Genomic DNA, 19,146 nt, shown 5'->3' on the forward strand with positions numbered 1-19,146 from the left:
TCGCAGACATGTCTAGACTATGGTAACAACCGCAGATATCTAGAGATCCTCACGGAAACCAAACTAGTTTCCTGAAAGGGCCCATAAATAGGGCTGAATTCTATATGAGGCTTCTGTGGCCTAAATGCGGGTGGATCCTCGCTGTGGAGTAAGAGAATTGGTTGCTGATGATGAACAACGATCTTCTCCCTTTCCACCACAAACAATAACTCATGCCAGTGGTAGTGCAAGGAAAGCTTATGTCCTTTACTATAGGAGTCTTTCACCGAAATGATGGGTAATATATCGACTGGGATGCGCTATCGTACCAGATCCAGATGTGGAATACTAATTTAGCAGTATATTGACGCAATGCCGAATTATTTACAAGACTGTATGCGGCGTCTGTGGACGACTGTAGCCAAACATTAGAATGAACGTAACCTGAACAGTGTAGTGAGGCATCTACCTCGCAGATGCCTTGCTCGACGCATCCTCTTGCACTACATCCTCATCTGCTCCCACGCCGTCTATAACAGCCGCATCCGCAGCGTGGATTGCGTGCTCCACATTGACCTTTGGTCCCGTGAACCATTTGTGCGCATCCACAACCCACCAGATAGTTACTCCCAGCATTGGCGCTCCCCAAACCAGACACGTCCAGTTCATCAGATCCGGTGTCAGATCAGAACCCGTGACGCTAGGCAGACACAACACGGGCACCATGAGCAGCACGAACGCCACACCCATCCCTCCAATCCAGGGCCCAAAGGGGCCCAGATGCCACGGACCTTTACGGAACCGGTGACCCACGAAGAACACTCGAATCGCAATGGGAATGGCAAAAGCGACAAACTGAGCGATGCCGCCAATAGAGAACAACGCCCCGATGGCTACATCGCCGGCTAGAACCAACAGACACATGAGAATTCCCAGCACGCCGTTGAGGATTACCGCATTGACCGGGGTCTGGGTGCGCGGGTTGACCATCTTCCAGTATTTGGATAGAGGGAAACAGTCATCTCGTGCGTAGGCGTAGGTTACTCGTGAGGCAGCCACCATACAGCCTTGACCCATGGAGAAACCACTGATGATGGTGAGAGCTAATATGGCCAGGGCTGTCTTGCGTGGCACAACCTGGAGCAAGTACGAGGCCCAGGGCTGGCCCAAGTCCGAGTTTATGACTGCATCAATGTCGGTGACAGTGTAAGCGACGACTAACTGCAAGAACCATCCCAGCAAGCCACCAGCCCCCGAGGTCATTACGATCGCACGCGGCGAGGCGACATTGGCATTGGAGCATTCCTCGCTTAGATGGAATGGCGAGTCGTAGCCAGACATGGTCCAAATGACTCCGACAAAAGTCATCAGAACGGCAACACCATCGGGAAAGTCGGTGAGATTGGTGATGGTGCCCCAGACGTCCTTGGACGAGGAGAATTTGGGCTCATTCTTAGTCCCAGCAGGAATGGCAATGAGGGTAATGACGAGGGCGATGATGTTGAATGTTGAGCCCCAAGAATTGACTCGAGCGACCCATATAGTGGGCATGCTGCTGATGGCCGTATGGATGATGAGGACGAGCACCGTCAGGAGATAAACCTGCCAGTTAGTGGGGACATAGTCTGGATTCTGCATCGACGCAGCGGCAAGGATCATTGCAGAAAGCGCGTAATCCACAGAGGGTGCGGCGGTAATCTGCCCGATCCAGTTCGACCATCCTGTGATCCAAGCGGCAAAGGGTCCATATTTTGGAGGCGCAAGGACCGCTGCGGCGTAGTAAAGGCCACCACTGTCAAAGTCAGTCTTACACTCCTATAGTAGGCAACTCAAGAGAATCTTACCTGGTGGGCATCGCAGAACATAGCTCAGCCATGGACATGGCAACGCATTGAATGAAAACCATCGCGATGATCCAGCCCCAGACCATACCGGCTGTACCTGCATAGCCCATTCCTTGTGGAAGTCAGCCCTACCCATCATGTTGATGGACCCAGGAACAGCTACCGTAGTATATCGTGCTTGCAAATGATGGAAGCAATCCTAGTACCGAAAAACTGACACAGAAGGTTGTCCATAGCGAGAACTCGCGCTTGAATTCTTGCTTGTACCCCAGGGCCACAATGACCCTCTCGTCCGCATCCATTGCATGATCGGTATAAGGCACGTCGCCCTGAGGCAAAACGGTCGTGACGGGGTCATGGTCGACATCCGCGAACACTGCTCCCTTGGAGACAGCCTTATGGCTGCTCGTACCAGACATTATGGATGAATCATGTATATAGAAAGAGGTGATGTGTATACAGTAAGCTGCTGCTGGGGAGTGGGAACGGCGGGGCAGGAAGTAACGTGGAGGAAGAAAAAGCAAGCAACGCAAAGACGCGGCGGTTGCTAGCTCAGACTCAAACTTTCATATGTTCTTTTCGGACAAATGTCAAGCAATATAAGGATAGAAGATACAGTTGATTAGAAGATAAGTCATAGAGTGGCTGCGGGACAGACAGGGTCATGCGCCAGTACATATATGAGTGGCTTTCGGAGAATCAAGACAGCCATCTTATCTGCACAAGACATGTCCCGTCCTGCAAAGTCTTAATACAGATAGCCAAAGCCTTGAGTAAGATAGGTGGAATGGTGGCGTAACACGATAAACGCCTTATGGAGCTCAGGTACCTCTGAAGCTGGGTGCAAGCGAAGCGGGGATCGAGCGCAGATACGCTTGGCAGTTGGTCACGATCTCACTGGATAACCGGAAGGGAGACCATCACTTGCAGTCAACCAGCAGGAACGACTAGGATGGCTCGCTAAAGATGAGACGAGATAGATGCAGCTCCTTGCTGGTCAGAGACCTGAAGCTTGGCATGCACCATACTTGGCTGGGAAACTTCAGGCGCCGCGAGCGAAGACAAAACTCGGAGAACCCCTTGAACTTGACGCTAAAGCAATGACCCAGAAGCTGGGGAATCCATCCACTCGGGCTTATCGGAGGCAACTGGTTGGCTATTGGGTGCTTTGACTGCCGGATGATAAGCATCCAACGAATATCAATGTGGTTTAAACGGGTCGATGATAAGACGGACGGCAGCATCTGGAGCTGGCTGTATTTATGACCTGTCAATGTAAGAAACTATTGGCTGGTATTAAACGAGTCGCTCTCTGCTGATTTGGCAGGCTATACCTGCCTTTATGAGAGTAGCGGGGTTGATTTCGTTCATTATCAGCGTCTCATCGTAGCTATAGTGTGTTTACAAAGTGCTTGCTAGTCGGTGGTCCCTAGACGAAGCATAGACTCATGAATCAGCCCCGGCATACAACTTGCATGGACATCACGGGGGCCACTATTACCTTGCATATGATTCCAGTCTCCTTACTGGTCTTTCATCCAGTGAGTTCTCGCGAATGGCAGCCTCCAAATCCTTTCAAGCCACATCGTTCATACATTTGCGCGAAGGTCCATGGTGGCTTGAGGAACTGAATTTGTGACTATTCGGAGTTTATCAGCGATAGTCGACCTGAGACTGCGCTGCGCAGCACTCGAACGGTGCTGTAATGCGTTCCTGTAGTCCGGCGCCAGAGATAGAAGGACTAGCCCTGACTGGTCCAGTGACGGAAGTCTTGAGGCTAATGGTAAAGCTCAGTCCATAGGCCCAAAGTTGTGCATGTATAGACGTAAATATCAACGCTGTAGTTGGGGGGAGGAATAAAGGAAGAAGCCTAATGTATCTGGGGCGGGAGTTATGTTCAGAGCCTGAGGCTACAAGGCATGCATGTGCTCCTCGAGAGCCATTGGCAGTCTGACGCAGACACAGACAGACAGTGCGTCTTAATGTTACTGAAAAAAATGAATGAAGCAGCCAGTGTCTATGTGCTATCAGAAACTCATCGCTATTCTACACGTACAGCACCCTCTTTTCTTCACCATCTATCCACTAGGTAGCATACCCACACTGGGTGGGTTCTTATAGATGGTCGGAAAAGCATATCCCATACGGCACCAATTTAGAAGGGCTAGACGATTGTTAGCAAAACTCTTAACCCTAGTTGCTGGTGCCACTGGAGCGGTATGAGGGGAAGGTACTTACGTTGTCCTCGGGAGCGATCGTGCGGTCGAAGTACTCATCGAGGAAAGGAACCTTCTGGAGGATGTCGCGGCGAACACGGGGGATCTCGCCGAAGAAGAAGAGGGCGAAGGTACCGGCAGCGACACCGAAGGTGCCAGCAATGGTAGCGCTAGATGTGCCCAACGTGTAAGCTGACCTGCCAGGAAGCCAAAGACGAGAGGTAGTCTTGGAACCTAAGGGGGAACTTACTACTTGGTAGCCAGGCCGGTGGTAAGGCCGTGGAAGTGAAGGGGAGTGTGGTACCTATGCCACACAGTCAGCATGTCGCTTCCATATACCACTTGCAGTCCCGGCTGGATTGGTGCCTCTCTAGCTGGATCTTGTATTCTCGTCAGAGGCAGGGTATGGCAGCAGTATGGATAGACTTGCCAAACGCAGTCCGCAGTACCCAGAGCTAGCAGCAGGGACCCTGCCTCATTGACCCAACCCAAGCCAGCATTGACACCTTGTGTATTCGTATGTCGACCGAAGATGGGATATCGGGGGTTCTCACTTGGGAGCGAAAGGGGAGCGGTAGGCACCGGCGCTCTGGGCGGCGGCGCGGCGGAGAGTCTGAGAGAAAACCTATCGGCGAGAAGACGAGATCAGCACTGGTTCACTTGTGCCCAAACAGGGTTCAAGTTGCTATCATAGTAATATGGATAACGGCTCCCGACGCAGTTGAACAGTGGGCAAGCTCAAAGAACCCGACAGAACACTGGTAGGGTGAATGCCACACGAAGAATCTCTGGAGAAATACATACCATATTGACTGGGTCTAAAGAAGCACGTCCGGCAACGACAATTGCTCCAGCAAAGGATGACGGCAGCTGCACTTGAAGTCTGAGGCTGTCGACGAAAACCGGGAGACTCCGCGACGTTGAGTGCTTGCGGCTTCCGATAACCAATCAGCGACCGGCAATTGGCATTCACGTGATATTATGATTGGTCAAATCAGAGGCCGCGCATTTCCACTGCTCATGCCACCATTTACGTCTACAATTGAAATGCATGAGTCGAAGCATTCAACCTCTACTGCAGCAAAGCATCCGTTGGAAAGATCATTTAGAAGACCTGACTATTATGCACACTTTTTTGTTTGTGTATGGCCAACTAGAAGACAGTGAAAGTTTCAAAAGGAATTTGTGTACAACAGTAGCGCCATATTCTAACACCATTCGGGACAAAACAACAGACAATAGTATAGGATAGAATCATCAATATGAAGAACCCAGAGATCCTGGTAAACATATAGCAACCCAGTAAACGTCCAAGATAGACACGAAATTAGGGCGTGGAAAAAGGTATAAAAAGAAGTAACTGTACAATGCCCATCTTATGGGATCAATCAACCTTGCCGGTCGATCCACCGTTCAGAAGACCTTCCTTTCCATCCAGGTTGAAGAAACCGCCACCGGTGTTACCAGTAACCCCGAGTATTCCGCCACGAGCCCCGCGTCTAAGACTCCTTCCCCGGGCTACAATTGTAGCACCAGCCACCGAAAGCGTCAGGATAATAAAGAAGATGATCGGGTGACCGCTGATGAAAGCCCGAGTGAAGAAGAAGACAGACTCAAAGGTACCGACTGTGGACTTGGGCGTAAGTTTCGGTGGGTTGGCGATGACCAAGGGGATGGTCTCAAGGATGGAGGTCCGGGAAGCCATGATAGAAGCTCCGCTGGAAGACGTATCCCAGTAGCGCCGGTTCTAGAAAAAAGGTTAGCTTCAAGTCCTAGCAGATGATTAACTATTCTGGTGTAGCCACTTACATCCTGGTCATTGATGACCACGCGTTCACCGTTCTCGACGTCGATGCCGTATGTGGTTCTGAGCCACCGTTCCCAGAAATCGCCATCAATCCAAGCGAAACCGACTTGCTTCTTGTCATCTTCGCGGATAGTAATGCGCATGTTCTTGGCGGCCCGCAAGGCGCGCTGGTCATTACGGTCTTCGGCTTCCTCGATCCGCAGCTGCTTAGCGTCACGCAGCTCAGCACGCTCCAACTGGAACAACTGCGTCTGCTTGTCCATCCACTCAAGGGCGGCATTCTTGAGCTCTCGCTTCGATTGAAGGAACTCATCCGAGTGCTTCCGGCTCAGGATGCCAAGGACCACATACTTGCCATCCATGATCTCCCGTGCATTTGAGGCAGTGAGCTCAGGAACAATGGGCAGCCACACAGTGCGCATCCAATTAAGAATTTGGCGGAAGTCCCGCATATCCTTAGGAGCAAGCGCATTGTAGTAGCTGGGGCGACCGTCGCGGGACACAAGGAGGCGTGGCCAGGTCGAGATCTTAAACCGTTCCGCAAGAGCAGCGCTGTTCGTCTTGACAAGCCGGGCATGGCCGACCAAACTAAGGGTCAGGCGCTCGAGAGCTTCGAAATCTTCCGAGGTGGTCGCATGGTCATAGAAGTACAGGAAGATGACATCCTCCTTCTCCTCCAACTCCTTGAAAGTGGTAGCATCGACATCCTGTACACCGGATCCAACATCAACAGCCTTCTTGGCGTAGCTGACCAAATCTCCGAGGCCACGGAGACCGGTATATTCAACCCTCTCTCCACCGCGGAAGAAATACATCGTCGGGAAGCCGCTGACACGGGCATCTTTGCAAAGTCGGGATTCCGCATCGCAGTTCACTTCGCCCACGTTGAGAACACCCTGCATCTCCTTTGCCATTTCCCGCCAATTGGGAGCCAATGCTTGACAATGGTGGCACCAGGGTGCGTAGAACTTGATAAACCAAGGATCCTGAGTAGTGGTGACCAGCTTCTGAAAGCTCTCCGCGGTGAGAGGGACAGAGATACCCTGGGGGTTTGCTGGGGCCGGCTTGGGCTTAGGCTTGGACTTGGACGTCTTGTCTGCGGGTGTCTCCTCCTCGGCCAGTTGTGCAGCCTGCTCGTTGTGCTTTTCTCCGGCCTTGGTGCCCGCCTCACGATCCTTATCTTTGGCGACGGGCGCCTCGGGCTGAGCCTGAGTATCCACTCCCTTGTCGCCAGGCTTGGGGAGGTGGAGACCCTGGGCAGGCCGCGAACCAGGCTTGATCTGTTCCAGCTTCTCCTCAACGAACTCGCTGATCCCCTCCATACTCTTCTTTCCAGTGTACTGTTCAACCAGTTCACCATTGTGGTACAGCGCGAAGGTGGGGAAGTATTTGACGTCGAGTTTCCGGCAAAGATCGCCATGCGCGAGACAGTTCATCTCGGCGAAATGAAAGTTGTAGAAGCCATGGAATGAGTTCAGCGAATCGGTGTTGGATGACTTGGAAGACGACGAGGACAAAGGATCGGAGGTCTAGTGGGACATTAGTGGATGCTGCTGGTAAGGAGCGATGTTGACTCAATGCGCGAGAGATTAACTCACGTAGTAGAACTCATAGAGCGTCTGCCATGCAGGGGCAATCTTCTGGCAGTGTGGGCAGGACGGAGAGTATTGCTTGACGAACCTAGGTTCTTGTCAGCTTTCTGGAGGACCAACGGTACGTGTAGAATGAAGAGACAACATACCAGTAGCCGTCCTTGATCGTGTCATCGAAGTTGTCGGGAGTCAAAGCCTTCATAGGCGGGACCTCAATACCATTGAAGGTAGTCGACTGGCCCTCCGACTTCACGTCGGAGTCGCCTCTCTTTACGAGGTGATGGCTGGGGGAGACATTATCGGAGGGGGCGGCTAAGGCGGGAATCGAGAAGAGAGAGAGTAGGGACCACGCCAGCAAAGAGACCCTCATGCTGGCTGTAGCGTGAGGTCTTTGACCTTAGATGTGTGACTGAATAAAGAGGGACGGTTCGAATTTCGGGGGTCGAAGGAGTAGTGGAAGAAGTCAGGACGGGGCGTCACAGGTGGCACATTGAACTAACGACGGTCTAGAATCGCTAAGGGACACGCTTGAATGTACCCCTTGTTGGAGGGGGCGAAAGAGATATCAGCAAGACAAATGCTGAGTAAAAGAAGAAGAAAAAGGTGAGCTAGGCTCAGAGACTACTGCGGAGGCGATCCGCAGGCTCTTTTGAGAGAAAGAATGCAGGAAGAACACTCCTACAAGAGAAAGTGATAAGCCGACCAAGTGAGGTGCTCACGAGAGCCGCAGGGAGAGACTGAGGGAGAATGTCCCCCCGGCGCCACGGTTTCTCCGCGCCCCGACACGGGACCTCAACCCTTCGCGCATCGATCCCGATCCAGTGTGGTATCTTGACGACTGACAGCGCCGCTATTCCCGCTTATCGTCTGCCATTGGGTCTGTCACCACCCGACCCTTATACCCAATTACACAACCTCCAGTCATAATGAGGTCTACATTCCGGTTGCTCGCCGGTGTGAAGCCGGCTCGCTACTTGGAGCCTTTCGCTCCTACCGGCTTGACCGGCCTCGTCACTCACCCTAGCCCTCGCCCGACCTTGATCTTCCTCTACAAGTCCACCCTGGACAAGCTGAAGGCCTTCCCCGAGTCCTCCGTCTACCGCCAGTCTACCGAAGCATTGACCCGCCACCGCCTGCAGATCGTCGAGTCCACGAAGCCGCCCGGATTCGATGCTTGGTTGGAGCGTGTGAAGAAGGCCGTGGCTGAAGAGCCCGAGCGCTTCGCCTCTCTTCGCCGTCCTGACGGTACATATGCCGCCTGGCAGCGTGACGACGGTACCGACAACCCCCGTGGTCAGGAATGGGATGGAGAGAGCATCGAACCTACTACCGAGGGTCCCGCTCGTACGGCAGAGGAAGAAGCACGGTGGCACCAGGCCATTGAGGACTCTACCAAGCCCACTGCTGAATCCGACTTCTACACCGCACAGATGAAGTGGGAGAACGAGCCCGCCCTGGAGGCTGAGCAGTATGTGACATAATATTTGAGCTATGCTACCGTTTCGTGGAGATGCTGACCAATTCTCTTAGGATTGCCGAAATTGAGAGACAGATTGGCGCCGGTCTGATTGAGGAGGTCATTGAGGTTGCCGAGGGCGAGTTGAAGGTTGTTGACGAGCTGTACAAGACTTCCGCGTAAGTTGACCGATTGACAAGTTTTTGATTGAAGCCAGAGATGCTAACGTTAGCTTAGTTGGGAGGAGCTTTCCGAGAAGCCCAGACCCGGCCAGTGGTCTTACTTTGAGCGCAAGACCGAGTAAGCATAGAATGGTTTTCTCATGAATGGAGGATCCGAAACTAGATTCCCCATCTGCTTGTAATTATTATCTTATGGTTGTGTGAAACAAAATTCGATGCCAATGCCAGGCCAATTTCATTTTTATGGGGTTACTTTCATAGAATTGGTGATAGATTCCGTTTATCTGGTTACAAGTGTCTCCTTGAAGAAAGAAACTAAGGGAGCCGGTGCAAGTGATGCGTGTGATGTGTATAGTTCATTGCTTTACTTGATGACTACTGCACTCACCCCGACGGGGTGCTTGAAATGGTCGCATCTGCACCCAATAATTCCCTTCCCAGAGTATCTACAAACAGAAAGGCAACCACAAGCATCTATATCTTGAAGTGATGCAGGGTTAATGTTTGATGCTCAGATGGAATCACAAACCGTAGGCGGTGAGCCCCATATGGCTAGCCGGTTCCAGATAGCTGGCGGGATTCCGTCTCCTTGTGGACACATCGCTGCCAGTCCCTGAACATCTTCGTTGACCTTGCTGGCCATTCCGGTCGGGGACTTTCCTTCTTTCTTTGCGCTCTCATCTACCTGCTTCTCGGGACTCCTTTGCATCGACGGGCTGGCTGTTTGAGCGGCTCGTGGCCTGGTTTCCCCTCCTTCTCTCAGGCCGTTCTCCGACGCCGCACATAGTCGCGACTCTCCTTCCCCACACAACATGAAATTGGATGTCAAGGTACGGGCTATAATGCGGGGTCTAAAGCCCTTAGTTCAATACGAGGCTGTGGCGTGCAGAGGATATAATCTCGGGAAACAATTATACGGATGCTGACTGTTGTTGTGGCCTAACAGAGACAGCTGTTCGCCCGCTCCGAGCGGGTGAAGGGCATTGACTTCCATCCCACAGAGCCATGGGTGAGTACTCAATCGCTGCAATCCGTCGATCAATACTAATGGCTTTCAGATCCTCACAACGTTATATAGCGGTGCGTGACGGTAGCGAGTGGAGGAAATCATCGAATGTGATGTGCTAATTCGACATAGGCCATGTATACATCTGGTCTTACGAGACTCAGGTGAGTTGTGTAGACAAGGAGTTGCTATGATGCACTGCTGATTGCTGAAATATCTAGTCGATTATCAAAACTTTCGAACTCACCGATGTCCCTGTACGAGCCGGTCGATTCATCGCTCGCAAGAACTGGATTGTCTGCGGTTCCGATGACTTCCAACTTCGCGTCTACAATTACAACACCTCCGAGAAGATTGCCTCATTTGAAGCGCATCCGGATTACATTCGTTCCATCGCAGTGCACCCCACCCAGCCGTTTGTTCTTACGGCGTCCGATGATATGACGATCAAGCTGTGGGACTGGGAGAGGGGCTGGAAGTGTGTCCAGGTTTACGAGGGCCATAGCCACTACGTGATGGGGCTTGCTATCAACCCCAAGGATACGAACACCTTCGCCTCCGCTTGCTTGGACCGTACCGTCAAGATCTGGAGCCTTGGCTCGCCTCACGCCAACTTCACCCTGGAAGCCCATGAAACCAAGGGTGTCAACCATGTCGATTACTACCCTCAAGCGGATAAGCCATACCTTCTTACGACATCAGACGACAGGACCGTCAAGATCTGGGATTACACGACGAAGGCGCTCATTGCAACTTTGGAAGGACACACAAGTAACGTTTCGTTTGCCTGCTACCACCCGGAGTTGCCGGTTATCATTTCCGGATCGGAGGATGGAACTATCAAGCTCTGGCATGCAAACACATACAGGCTGGAGCAGTCGCTAAGCTATGGCTTGGAGCGTGCCTGGTGTATCGCTTACCAGCGTGGCAGACAGGGTGTTGCGATGGGTTTCGACGATGGTGCGGTGGTTGTGAAGATGGGCAGAGAGGAGCCGGCGGTTTCCATGGACGGTTCAGGAAAGATCATCTGGGCCAGACACAACGAGGTCGTTTCCACTGTGATCAAGGGTGGTGATGCCAGCATCAAGGACGGAGCACCACTGTCTCTTCCCACTAAGGAGTTGGGATCTTGCGAGGTCTATCCCCAGACGCTGTCTCATTCCCCCAACGGCCGTTTCGTTTCGGTATGTGGTGATGGCGAGTACATCATCTACACTGCCCTTGCCTGGCGAAACAAGGCTTTTGGACAGGCCCTGGACTTCGCATGGGGCTCCAAGGACAACAGCAACGATTACGCTATCCGGGAGTCCACGACCAGCGTCAAGATCTTCAAGAACTTCAAGGAAGTTAGTGGTGGTCTGGACGTGGGCTTCCAGGCTGAGGGTCTTACCGATGGTGTGCTTCTTGGTGTTAAGGGACAAGGAGGTATTGGCATGTTCGACTGGGAGACGGGTAACTTGGTCCGCCGCATCGAAGTCGACCCCAAGGCTGTAAGTATCCACCAACTAAGAAATTTAGACGCCCTTTCACTCACACCTCAAATAGGTCTACTGGTCCGAGTCTGGCGAGCTGGTGACCCTTGCTTGCGAGGATACTTTCTACGTCCTCCGCTTCTCCAGGGAGAACTACGTCAACGGTCTGAACGCCGGTGAAGCCGACGAGGATGGAGTGGAGTCCGCCTTCGAAGTTGTCACCGACATCAACGAGTCCGTCCGCACAGGTCAATGGGTTGGAGACTGCTTCATCTACACGAATTCGACGAACCGCCTGAACTACCTGGTCGGTGACCAGACCTACACCATCTCTCACTTCGACCAGGGCATGTACGTCCTGGGCTACCTGCCCCGCGATGGCAGAGTCTACCTTGCCGACAAGGACGTCAACGTCGTCTCCTTCGGTCTCTCCCTCAGCATGGTCGAGTACCAGACCGTGGTGCTGCGTGGTGATATGGACATGGCAGCTGAGCTGCTCAAGGACGTTCCCCAGGACCAGATGAACAAGGTTGCACGATTCCTCGAAGGCCAAGGCTACAAGGAGATGGCCCTTGAAGTTGCAACCGACCAAGAGCACCGGTTCGAGCTGGCACTCGGGCTCAGCAACCTCGACATCGCCCTGGAAATTGCCCGCGAAGCCAACAACGAGCACAAGTGGAAGACCGTCGGAGATGCCGCCTTGGCAGGATGGAATTTGGCCCTGGCCCAAGAATGCTTCACCAACGCCAAGGACGTCGGCTCTCTCCTCCTTCTGCACACTGCCAGCGGCAACAAGGACGGTCTCCGTCAGCTGGCCGAGCAAGCCTCGGAAGCCGGCCTCCACAACGTCGCCTTCTCCACCTTCTGGTCCCTCGGCGACGTCGACGGCTGCATCGACCTCCTGGTGCGTACCAACCGTCTGGCCGAATCCGTTCTCTTCGCACAGACCTACAAGCCTTCCCGTGCCCCTGCTCTCGTCGCACAATGGAAAGAGTCTCTCGAGGGCTCTGGAAAGACCAAGATCGCCCGTCTCATCGGTATCCCCCCGGGCTGCCCTGACCTCGCCGCGGACGATGACCTCTTCCCGGAGTGGGATGAATACCTCCGTCTAGAGAAGGAGGGAGTTGTTCCTGAGCCCCCGTCCTCAGAGTCTCTGATCGACGTGCACGCTGATGAGGACGGCAATGCCGTCTCGGCAGGTAACGGTGAGCCCGAGGTGGAAGCTCAAGCTGAAGCCGAAGTCGAGGCCGAAGAGGAAGAGGCCGAAGAAGAAGAAGAAACTGAGGCATGATCGACGATGGTTGTATAAGGTGAAGAAGGATTAGGAGCGAGCGTGTGCGAGGCTTTTCCTTTAATTTCTGCAGGAGTGGGAAGAAGAGAAGTGAGAAGAGGAAAAATTATTTCCATGTACCGTTGACAACCCTCCTACTTACTCTTATCTAGCTTGCTTGCTCATTTTTTTTACATAACTTTATTCATCTTTCTAGAACTATGTTTTGTCCTTTTTTTTTCTTACATCTGCCTTGGTTTATCGTCATGATTCAATCTCATGTTCATCCCCTTTTTTATATTTGAACATTGTATGTTTCTTCGGTTCAGTCCTCTATTCTACTACCTGTATCTATCACCCCTTGTTCTAACGATTTGAAGTGATGATCATAATATTGTGTCCCATTTTTCTGCGTATGGTGAGATGATTAGGACAGTACGATAGTATAAGCTACCACACTATGATTGTTTGTGTGACGAGATTCAGTTGTAGATAGTAATCCCATTGTCTATGAGCCAGCCATGTCAAATCAAAACACCCTTACCGTCAACTGGTTTAGTCCATCCCAGCGCGCAAAGAGAGCAGAACCCAGACAAAAATTTTCGACAGTAACATGAGAAGGAACAGCTAAATGGTCTAAATCGAGGACCGCTCAAATGTGTACTTTCATATGTAGATCGATCCCAAATGGATTTGGCTTCCCCAGGAGCGATCCGTATTCCGCGGGAGCAGCAAAGGATCGGACCAGCAGATCTGAAACAGAACAACGAGGCCGGTTCATCAGGCATACAGAGGGCCTGTGCAGAGAGCTAGAATGTGGGAGCTTTTCGCTTTACCTGTGCCGTCCGCCTGTTGTTCGAAAGGAAGCAAATCACTGACGCAAGCCCGAGACAAATTTGTGAAATAATGCGGCAGTCAAAAGAGGTGTGATAATGACAGTAAATGAGAAATGCACGAAAGGGACCCGCCTCAATTGTATCTTGAATGCAAACCAGGATAGAAAAACACAAGCGCTCAGCCGAGATCACCGCCACAGAGAATGGATTCCAACAGAAAGATACCATATACCACTTGTGCTAAGAGGGAAAACAGGGGAGAACCAGCAGTGAAGCAAGTGCTCGAGCTATGCAGAGAATATGCACGAGTAAAGGTGAGAAAGCAAGGAATTGTCTCAAACAATTTCCCTTTATGTCTTGAAGGGACGTATGGTGTTCAAGTGAGTCGATTGATGATGTATCAGTTTTTTACTCGGTGATGCTACCAAAAGAGGGATCCTTGACACTGCCACCAGCGTCGCCGAGACCGGCAACCGGGCGGTTGTAAGACCAGCCTTCGAACTGTTGCTGCATAGTCTGCGACAGCATGGGACCGTCCACGTACGAATCTTGAGGTGCTTCGGAGGTGAACTCCCGGTCGAAGTTGGTAATATCGCGAGCGCCCATCTGCAAAGGTTAGTCATTATCGCCATCATAACGTCAGCCACAAGAAAGGGTTACATACCACGTTCGGACGGAAGCTGGGCTCGTACTTCCGCTGGAGAAGCTTGCGCCAATCGATGTTAGCGAAGAAGTGGTGCGACTTGATCTCCGCTGCGCCGTTGGCTCCCAACCGACGTTGAGGATCGCGATCGAGCAGTCGGCTCAGCAGATCCCGAGCGGCCGGGGGAACAATGTCCGTGCTGGGGAAAGTGAGGGGCTCCTGAAGGATCTTCCGATACATATCGTTGGTGTTTTCATCGTAGAAGGGGGGAAGACCCGTCAACATTTCGTAAAGGAGGACACCCAGCGTCCACCAGTCAACGGTCTTTGTGTATCCGTTTCCAAGCAAAAGCTCGGGTGCGAGGTATTCAGGGGTACCACAGAACGCTGTGTAGAAGGTTAGACGAGTTCCGGTTGGGAGCAGGAGTAATCTTACTGTTTGTGCGATCCTCATCCTTCATGTCCAACTTACACAGACCAAAGTCGCACAGAGCAATGTGGCCAGTGTAGTCCAAAAGAATGTTTTCAGGCTTGAGATCACGGTAGATGACCTTGAAACCATGCAGGCACTCCAGCGCGCAGAGCAGCTCGGCAGTGTAAAACCGGGCCCGGTTGATATCGAAGCGCTGCTCGCGCTGAAGGTGATGGAACAGCTCACCGCCGTTGACGAAAGCAAGGACGAGGTACAGCTTCTCCGGAGACTGGAAGGAGAACTTGAGAGGGACGATGAAAGGGTTGTTGATTTGAGAGAGCACGGATCTTTCGGCGAGGGTGTGGGTGACTTCCGACCGTGAGATGATGTGCGCCTTGCGGATAGTTTTGAGGGCGTAAATCCGACCCGTATCCTTCTTCATGACCTGCATGACCTTGCCGAAACTACCCTTACCCACAACCTTCAACAACTCGAAGTCTTCCAGCTTCATGCTGCGCTGCTTGTTCTCGACAAACGAGACACCAATCTTGATGGAACCGGTGCCGAACTGCATATCCAGCCATTCGGCGCCCAGCTGGCCCAGCTGGCGCTCCTGCGGCGTCTTCTTGGACTTGGGATCCTCCGCATGGGGCTGAGCCTCTTCGAAACGAGGATGTACCTTGACGGCGCCGAGGAAGATATCCTCGCTGCGACCAGCGCCAGGACGAGCCGTGGGGTTCCGCAGATACAACTGAACGTTCAATTCCGTCTTGCGCGACACATCAAACTTATAGGCCGTGTTGTCTCCAGCCCACAAGGGGTTTTCGGGGGAACCAGAAACGGCGTCGACGAAAACCTGGTTCTTTTCGAAATCCAGAAGGGCATAAGGGAGGTACTTGGTCGAATAACGACCGTGGGAGGTCGGAGCGGCATTGATACCTCCGCTGGTGGATTGAGGGCGACCGCTGGGGACGTAGGAGGCGGCCTGTCCGTGTGCCGAGTGGGATGACGAAGAGCTTGGACGCATGCCATAGGAACCGCTGCTCTGGAAATGAGAGTTGAAGATCTGTTGGTAGTGGGGGGAAAGAGAGAAGCCTCGACCTTCGTGGAGGGTGACGATCAGGATTCCGGGCTTGACAGGGGCCACGGGCGGGGAGACAAGCGACTCCGAGGCGTCTTTAGGAAAGTGTTAGACGGTCGGCAGAGAACTGAAGAGAATGGGAACAACATACTGATTCCATTGGAGTTTGTTGTGGAGATACTGGGAGTTTGCGAAACAACGGGGGTCTCTTCGCCAGAATCACCTTTAATGGTGGATGTGGAGGAGGATCGGGTGAATGTTTGGGTCAAAGGAGCCAAGTGCGTCTCCTTTAGTTCTGTATGAGGGAATTAATTCATTAGCATCCGATATGCCGGGACAAAGGAAACACAACCGGGCATAAACATCGCACATACTTCTAGTGAGTTTCCACGACATTGTCATAGGGATGTTCTAACAAGCGAATCCAGGGTGTGTATATGTTTGGAGAAAGGGAGGAGAGAGAGAGGAAAGGAACAGGAAAAGAGAGGATCAATTTGAACAGTCTTCCGACGGTTTTAAGGAAGAGGAAAAGGAGAGAGAGGAATAGGAGGCCAACAACTGGGTCGGAGGCCTGGCAGAGAAGAAGGGCAGAACGAGCCAGACCAGTCAAGTGCAGTGATAATATGCAGAACCGCCACAGCCACAGCGGTCAGTCAGCGACACAGAAAAACGAGGGAGGAGAAGAGAGGGGAGGGAGAGAGAGGAAATGAGGAGGGCGAGGGTAAGTAAGTAGTAGTAGTAGTAAGTAGTTTCAGGAACCACCGATCGGGCGGGAACAGGGGAACACCCGCAAACTGTACAAGACGCTTGAAGAACAAACGAAATGATGATGAAAGTAGAACCAGGGTCGGGGACACGATGGAACGACGAGAAGGAGGATCGACCCGGGAAGTGACTTTTTTAGGGAGAGACAGTTGATAAGGCGAATTGGGGGGGAAAGAATTGGGAAATGGGGGGAGGAGGAGTAGGAGGGGGGGGGAAGGGAAGAGGGGGTGAATGAATGAAGGTGGGAAAGGGACTGAGCGAGGCTGAACTCTGAATAGAATAAGTCGCCGCCACTCCGTCCTTCATTGGTCCAGGAACCCCGTTGCCTGAATGTGTGCCTGGGGCATGAATCTTTGTCACCCTGAGGCGGTGCATTCCCAGATCGTAGTCTAGTCCCGATCAAGTAACCACAAAGTGCACTAGCCTCAGAGCTTAGCCACCGCCCACCCCCAGAACCTCGAATCGTCCGTCCGCCGATACGCGACCAGTCTCCTGTTCACTACAAACTGCTACTATCACAATCCTTCAGCCATCCCCAGAAACCTTGTTGGTATTACGGTTCTTGTCTGTGCTGGATCGACTTTTTTGGGACCAACCTGACGTTGAGCCCTCAAGGTTACTCCACCTTTGTTTCCCCGGCATTTCCCCCCGCTCATCGACTGCGGAGACGTACATCCCTTTGCGCTACCGTCGTTCTCCGGACCATCACCTTCATACCCGACGCGCATCACTCTTTTCTCATTAGTTTCAATTTGCCCTCTCATTTCACTGGAGGGCGTGTCGGTGTGGTCGAAACGGATCCGGGAACATTGGAGGATGAAAGGGACCCGCGACCGATGGGTGTAATACGGAAGAAGACCGCCTCGCGCGGCACTGAAGCGGGCACCAAGTATCACTGTGATATCTGCTCGGTTGATGTGACTTCGACGGTACAGTCTGCGATCCGTGTTCTAAGAATCTTCGCCTCTTGTCGGCCTTAAACCTAATCTATTGGTCTCTTTCTAGGTTCGCGTATCTTGCGCCCATCCCGCCTGCCACGAATACGATCTCTGCGTCCCCTGCTTCGCTGCCGGAGAGAAATCCAAGAATCATGACCCATCAACGCATCCATTCCAGGTGATTGAACAGAACTCAGTCCCGATTTTCGAGGAGGACTGGGGTGCGGACGAGGAGCTTCTGCTGTTGGAAGGCGCCGAGATTTACGGACTGGGATCATGGGCGGACATTGCAGACCACATTGGTGGTTACCGCACCAAGGAGGAGGTTCGCGACCACTACATCAGCGCCTATATCGATAGCCCGAACTTCCCGTTACCGGAACGCGCCGATCCGGACGACAAGCGCCTTTCGGAGGCCATATCGAAGGAAGAATTCCAGGCGCGGAAGAAACGCCGCATTGAAGAGCGCAAAGAGGCGGCCAAGGCAGCTCCACCCACAACACCGAAGCAGAAGCCTACTGCCAGTGTACCGGCTTGTCACGAAGTGCAGGGCTATATGCCGGGTCGATTGGAATTTGAGACAGAGTTCATGAACGAAGCTGAGGAAGCGGTGCAGCACATGACATTTGAGCCTGGCGCGGGCGAGACGGCGAACGGCGAGACAGACGCGGAGATGGAATTGAAGATGACCGTGGTGGATATCTATAACTCGCGGCTTACGGCGCGTACGGAGCGCAAGAAGATCCTCTTCGAGCACAACCTCCTCGAGTACCGCAAGAACACGGCACTGGAGAAGAAGCGCACGAAAGAGGAGCGCGACTTGCTGAACAAGGCGAAGCCGTTTGCCCGGATGATGAACCACGATGATTTTGAAGAGTTCAACAAGGGTCTCGAGTACGAGCACAACCTGCGGCTAGCCATCACGCAGCTCCAGGAGTGGCGCCAGATGGGTATCGGTGATCTCAAGGGCGGAGAGAAATACGAACAGGAGAAGCAACAGCGGGCACAGCGGATGGTGCCGCAGGGCTCGTTTGATCGGTTCGCCAGCACGCGACCAACGAAGCAGTCGCAGCAACCAGAACAGCCGTCCGCTGCCAGTCAGCTGACGACCCCGGAGCTTCCTCTCCGCCTACAAAAGGCGTCCGGGGCGCCTAAAGCACCAGAGCCTGTCAACCCGCCGATGAACGATTTTGATCGGGCGTTTGCAGCCACCAATGGCGACGGGATCAGCACGCCGCAGCCAGTGAAGACCAAATTTGTGATCCAGCCACTGAACGGAGTGATTCCGTGGAAGCTGGAGAACGAGGGAGCACCGGATCTGCACCTGCTGACCAAGGAGGAGGTCGAGGTGTGCAATGTGTTGCACATGCAGCCCAAGCCGTACCTAGTAATTAAGGAGACTTTATTGAAAGAGGCGATGAAGCAGGGCGGCAGTTTAAAGAAGAAGGACGCGCGAGCTATTTGCAAGGTAGCCCTCCCACCCTCTTTCCCCTCTGCCAACATACAGAGACGTATAGCATTCTGACAAAGATTTCTACAGGTCGACAGTACCAAGACGAGTCGAATCTACGATTTCATGGTACACAGCGGCTGGATCAACAAGAGCTGAGCGTCTGATTTGCATGAGCAGGATACCACGTGGTTCTGT

The 19,146-nt window shown here is 52.7% G+C and overlaps 7 protein-coding genes across 7 annotated transcripts; 4 read left to right on the top strand and 3 right to left on the bottom strand.

Moving 5' to 3' along the window:
- Positions 1-259: 259 nt before the first annotated feature.
- Positions 260-2,460, bottom strand: BO88DRAFT_14076 (amino acid permease). The gene is made up of 3 exons (XM_025701449.1): positions 1,987-2,460; positions 1,824-1,935; positions 260-1,771 (listed from the first exon to the last, which is right to left on the bottom strand). Exons 1-3 carry the CDS (start codon positions 2,240-2,242, stop codon positions 445-447), a joined length of 1,695 nt encoding a protein of 564 aa, XP_025568262.1. The 5' UTR covers positions 2,243-2,460; the 3' UTR covers positions 260-444.
- Positions 2,461-4,019: 1,559 nt separating this feature from the next.
- BO88DRAFT_14149 (uncharacterized protein) lies at positions 4,020-4,638 on the top strand. The gene is made up of 2 exons (XM_025701450.1): positions 4,020-4,213; positions 4,293-4,638. The coding sequence occupies exons 1-2, from the start codon at positions 4,123-4,125 to the stop codon at positions 4,496-4,498; spliced, it is 297 nt and encodes a 98-aa protein (XP_025568263.1). The 5' UTR covers positions 4,020-4,122; the 3' UTR covers positions 4,499-4,638.
- Positions 4,639-5,129: 491 nt separating this feature from the next.
- Positions 5,130-8,144, bottom strand: BO88DRAFT_439936 (putative disulfide isomerase). The gene is made up of 4 exons (XM_025709743.1): positions 7,588-8,144; positions 7,445-7,526; positions 5,849-7,375; positions 5,130-5,786 (listed from the first exon to the last, which is right to left on the bottom strand). The coding sequence occupies exons 1-4, from the start codon at positions 7,806-7,808 to the stop codon at positions 5,424-5,426; spliced, it is 2,193 nt and encodes a 730-aa protein (XP_025568264.1). The 5' UTR covers positions 7,809-8,144; the 3' UTR covers positions 5,130-5,423.
- On the top strand, positions 8,131-9,320 carry BO88DRAFT_400149 (complex I NDUFA5 subunit family protein). The gene is made up of 3 exons (XM_025705492.1): positions 8,131-8,906; positions 8,969-9,073; positions 9,132-9,320. Exons 1-3 carry the CDS (start codon positions 8,365-8,367, stop codon positions 9,196-9,198), a joined length of 714 nt encoding a protein of 237 aa, XP_025568265.1. The 5' UTR covers positions 8,131-8,364; the 3' UTR covers positions 9,199-9,320.
- Positions 9,321-9,888: 568 nt separating this feature from the next.
- Positions 9,889-13,054, top strand: BO88DRAFT_439938 (coatomer subunit beta'; the record flags this gene model as incomplete). Its single annotated transcript, XM_025709744.1, has 6 exons — positions 9,889-9,906; positions 10,023-10,085; positions 10,135-10,156; positions 10,215-10,246; positions 10,304-11,572; positions 11,628-13,054. The coding sequence occupies 6 exons, from the start codon at positions 9,889-9,891 to the stop codon at positions 12,843-12,845; spliced, it is 2,622 nt and encodes an 873-aa protein (XP_025568266.1). The 3' UTR covers positions 12,846-13,054.
- Positions 13,055-13,737: 683 nt separating this feature from the next.
- BO88DRAFT_459990 (serine/threonine-protein kinase) lies at positions 13,738-16,191 on the bottom strand (the record flags this gene model as incomplete). The annotated part of the gene is made up of 5 exons (XM_025711103.1): positions 13,738-14,266; positions 14,325-14,689; positions 14,739-15,890; positions 15,947-16,090; positions 16,170-16,191. The coding sequence occupies 5 exons, from the start codon at positions 16,189-16,191 to the stop codon at positions 14,069-14,071; spliced, it is 1,881 nt and encodes a 626-aa protein (XP_025568267.1). The 3' UTR covers positions 13,738-14,068.
- Positions 16,192-17,039: 848 nt separating this feature from the next.
- Positions 17,040-19,107, top strand: adaB (chromatin-binding transcription regulator ADA2; the record flags this gene model as incomplete). Its single annotated transcript, XM_025704416.1, has 3 exons — positions 17,040-17,489; positions 17,566-18,966; positions 19,039-19,107. The coding sequence occupies exons 1-3, from the start codon at positions 17,397-17,399 to the stop codon at positions 19,105-19,107; spliced, it is 1,563 nt and encodes a 520-aa protein (XP_025568268.1). The 5' UTR covers positions 17,040-17,396.
- Positions 19,108-19,146: the final 39 nt, after the last annotated feature.

The sequence above is a fragment of the Aspergillus vadensis genome, assembly GCF_003184925.1.
Source record: "Aspergillus vadensis CBS 113365 unplaced genomic scaffold BO88scaffold_1, whole genome shotgun sequence".
In the NCBI taxonomy this organism is placed as follows: domain Eukaryota; kingdom Fungi; phylum Ascomycota; class Eurotiomycetes; order Eurotiales; family Aspergillaceae; genus Aspergillus; species Aspergillus vadensis.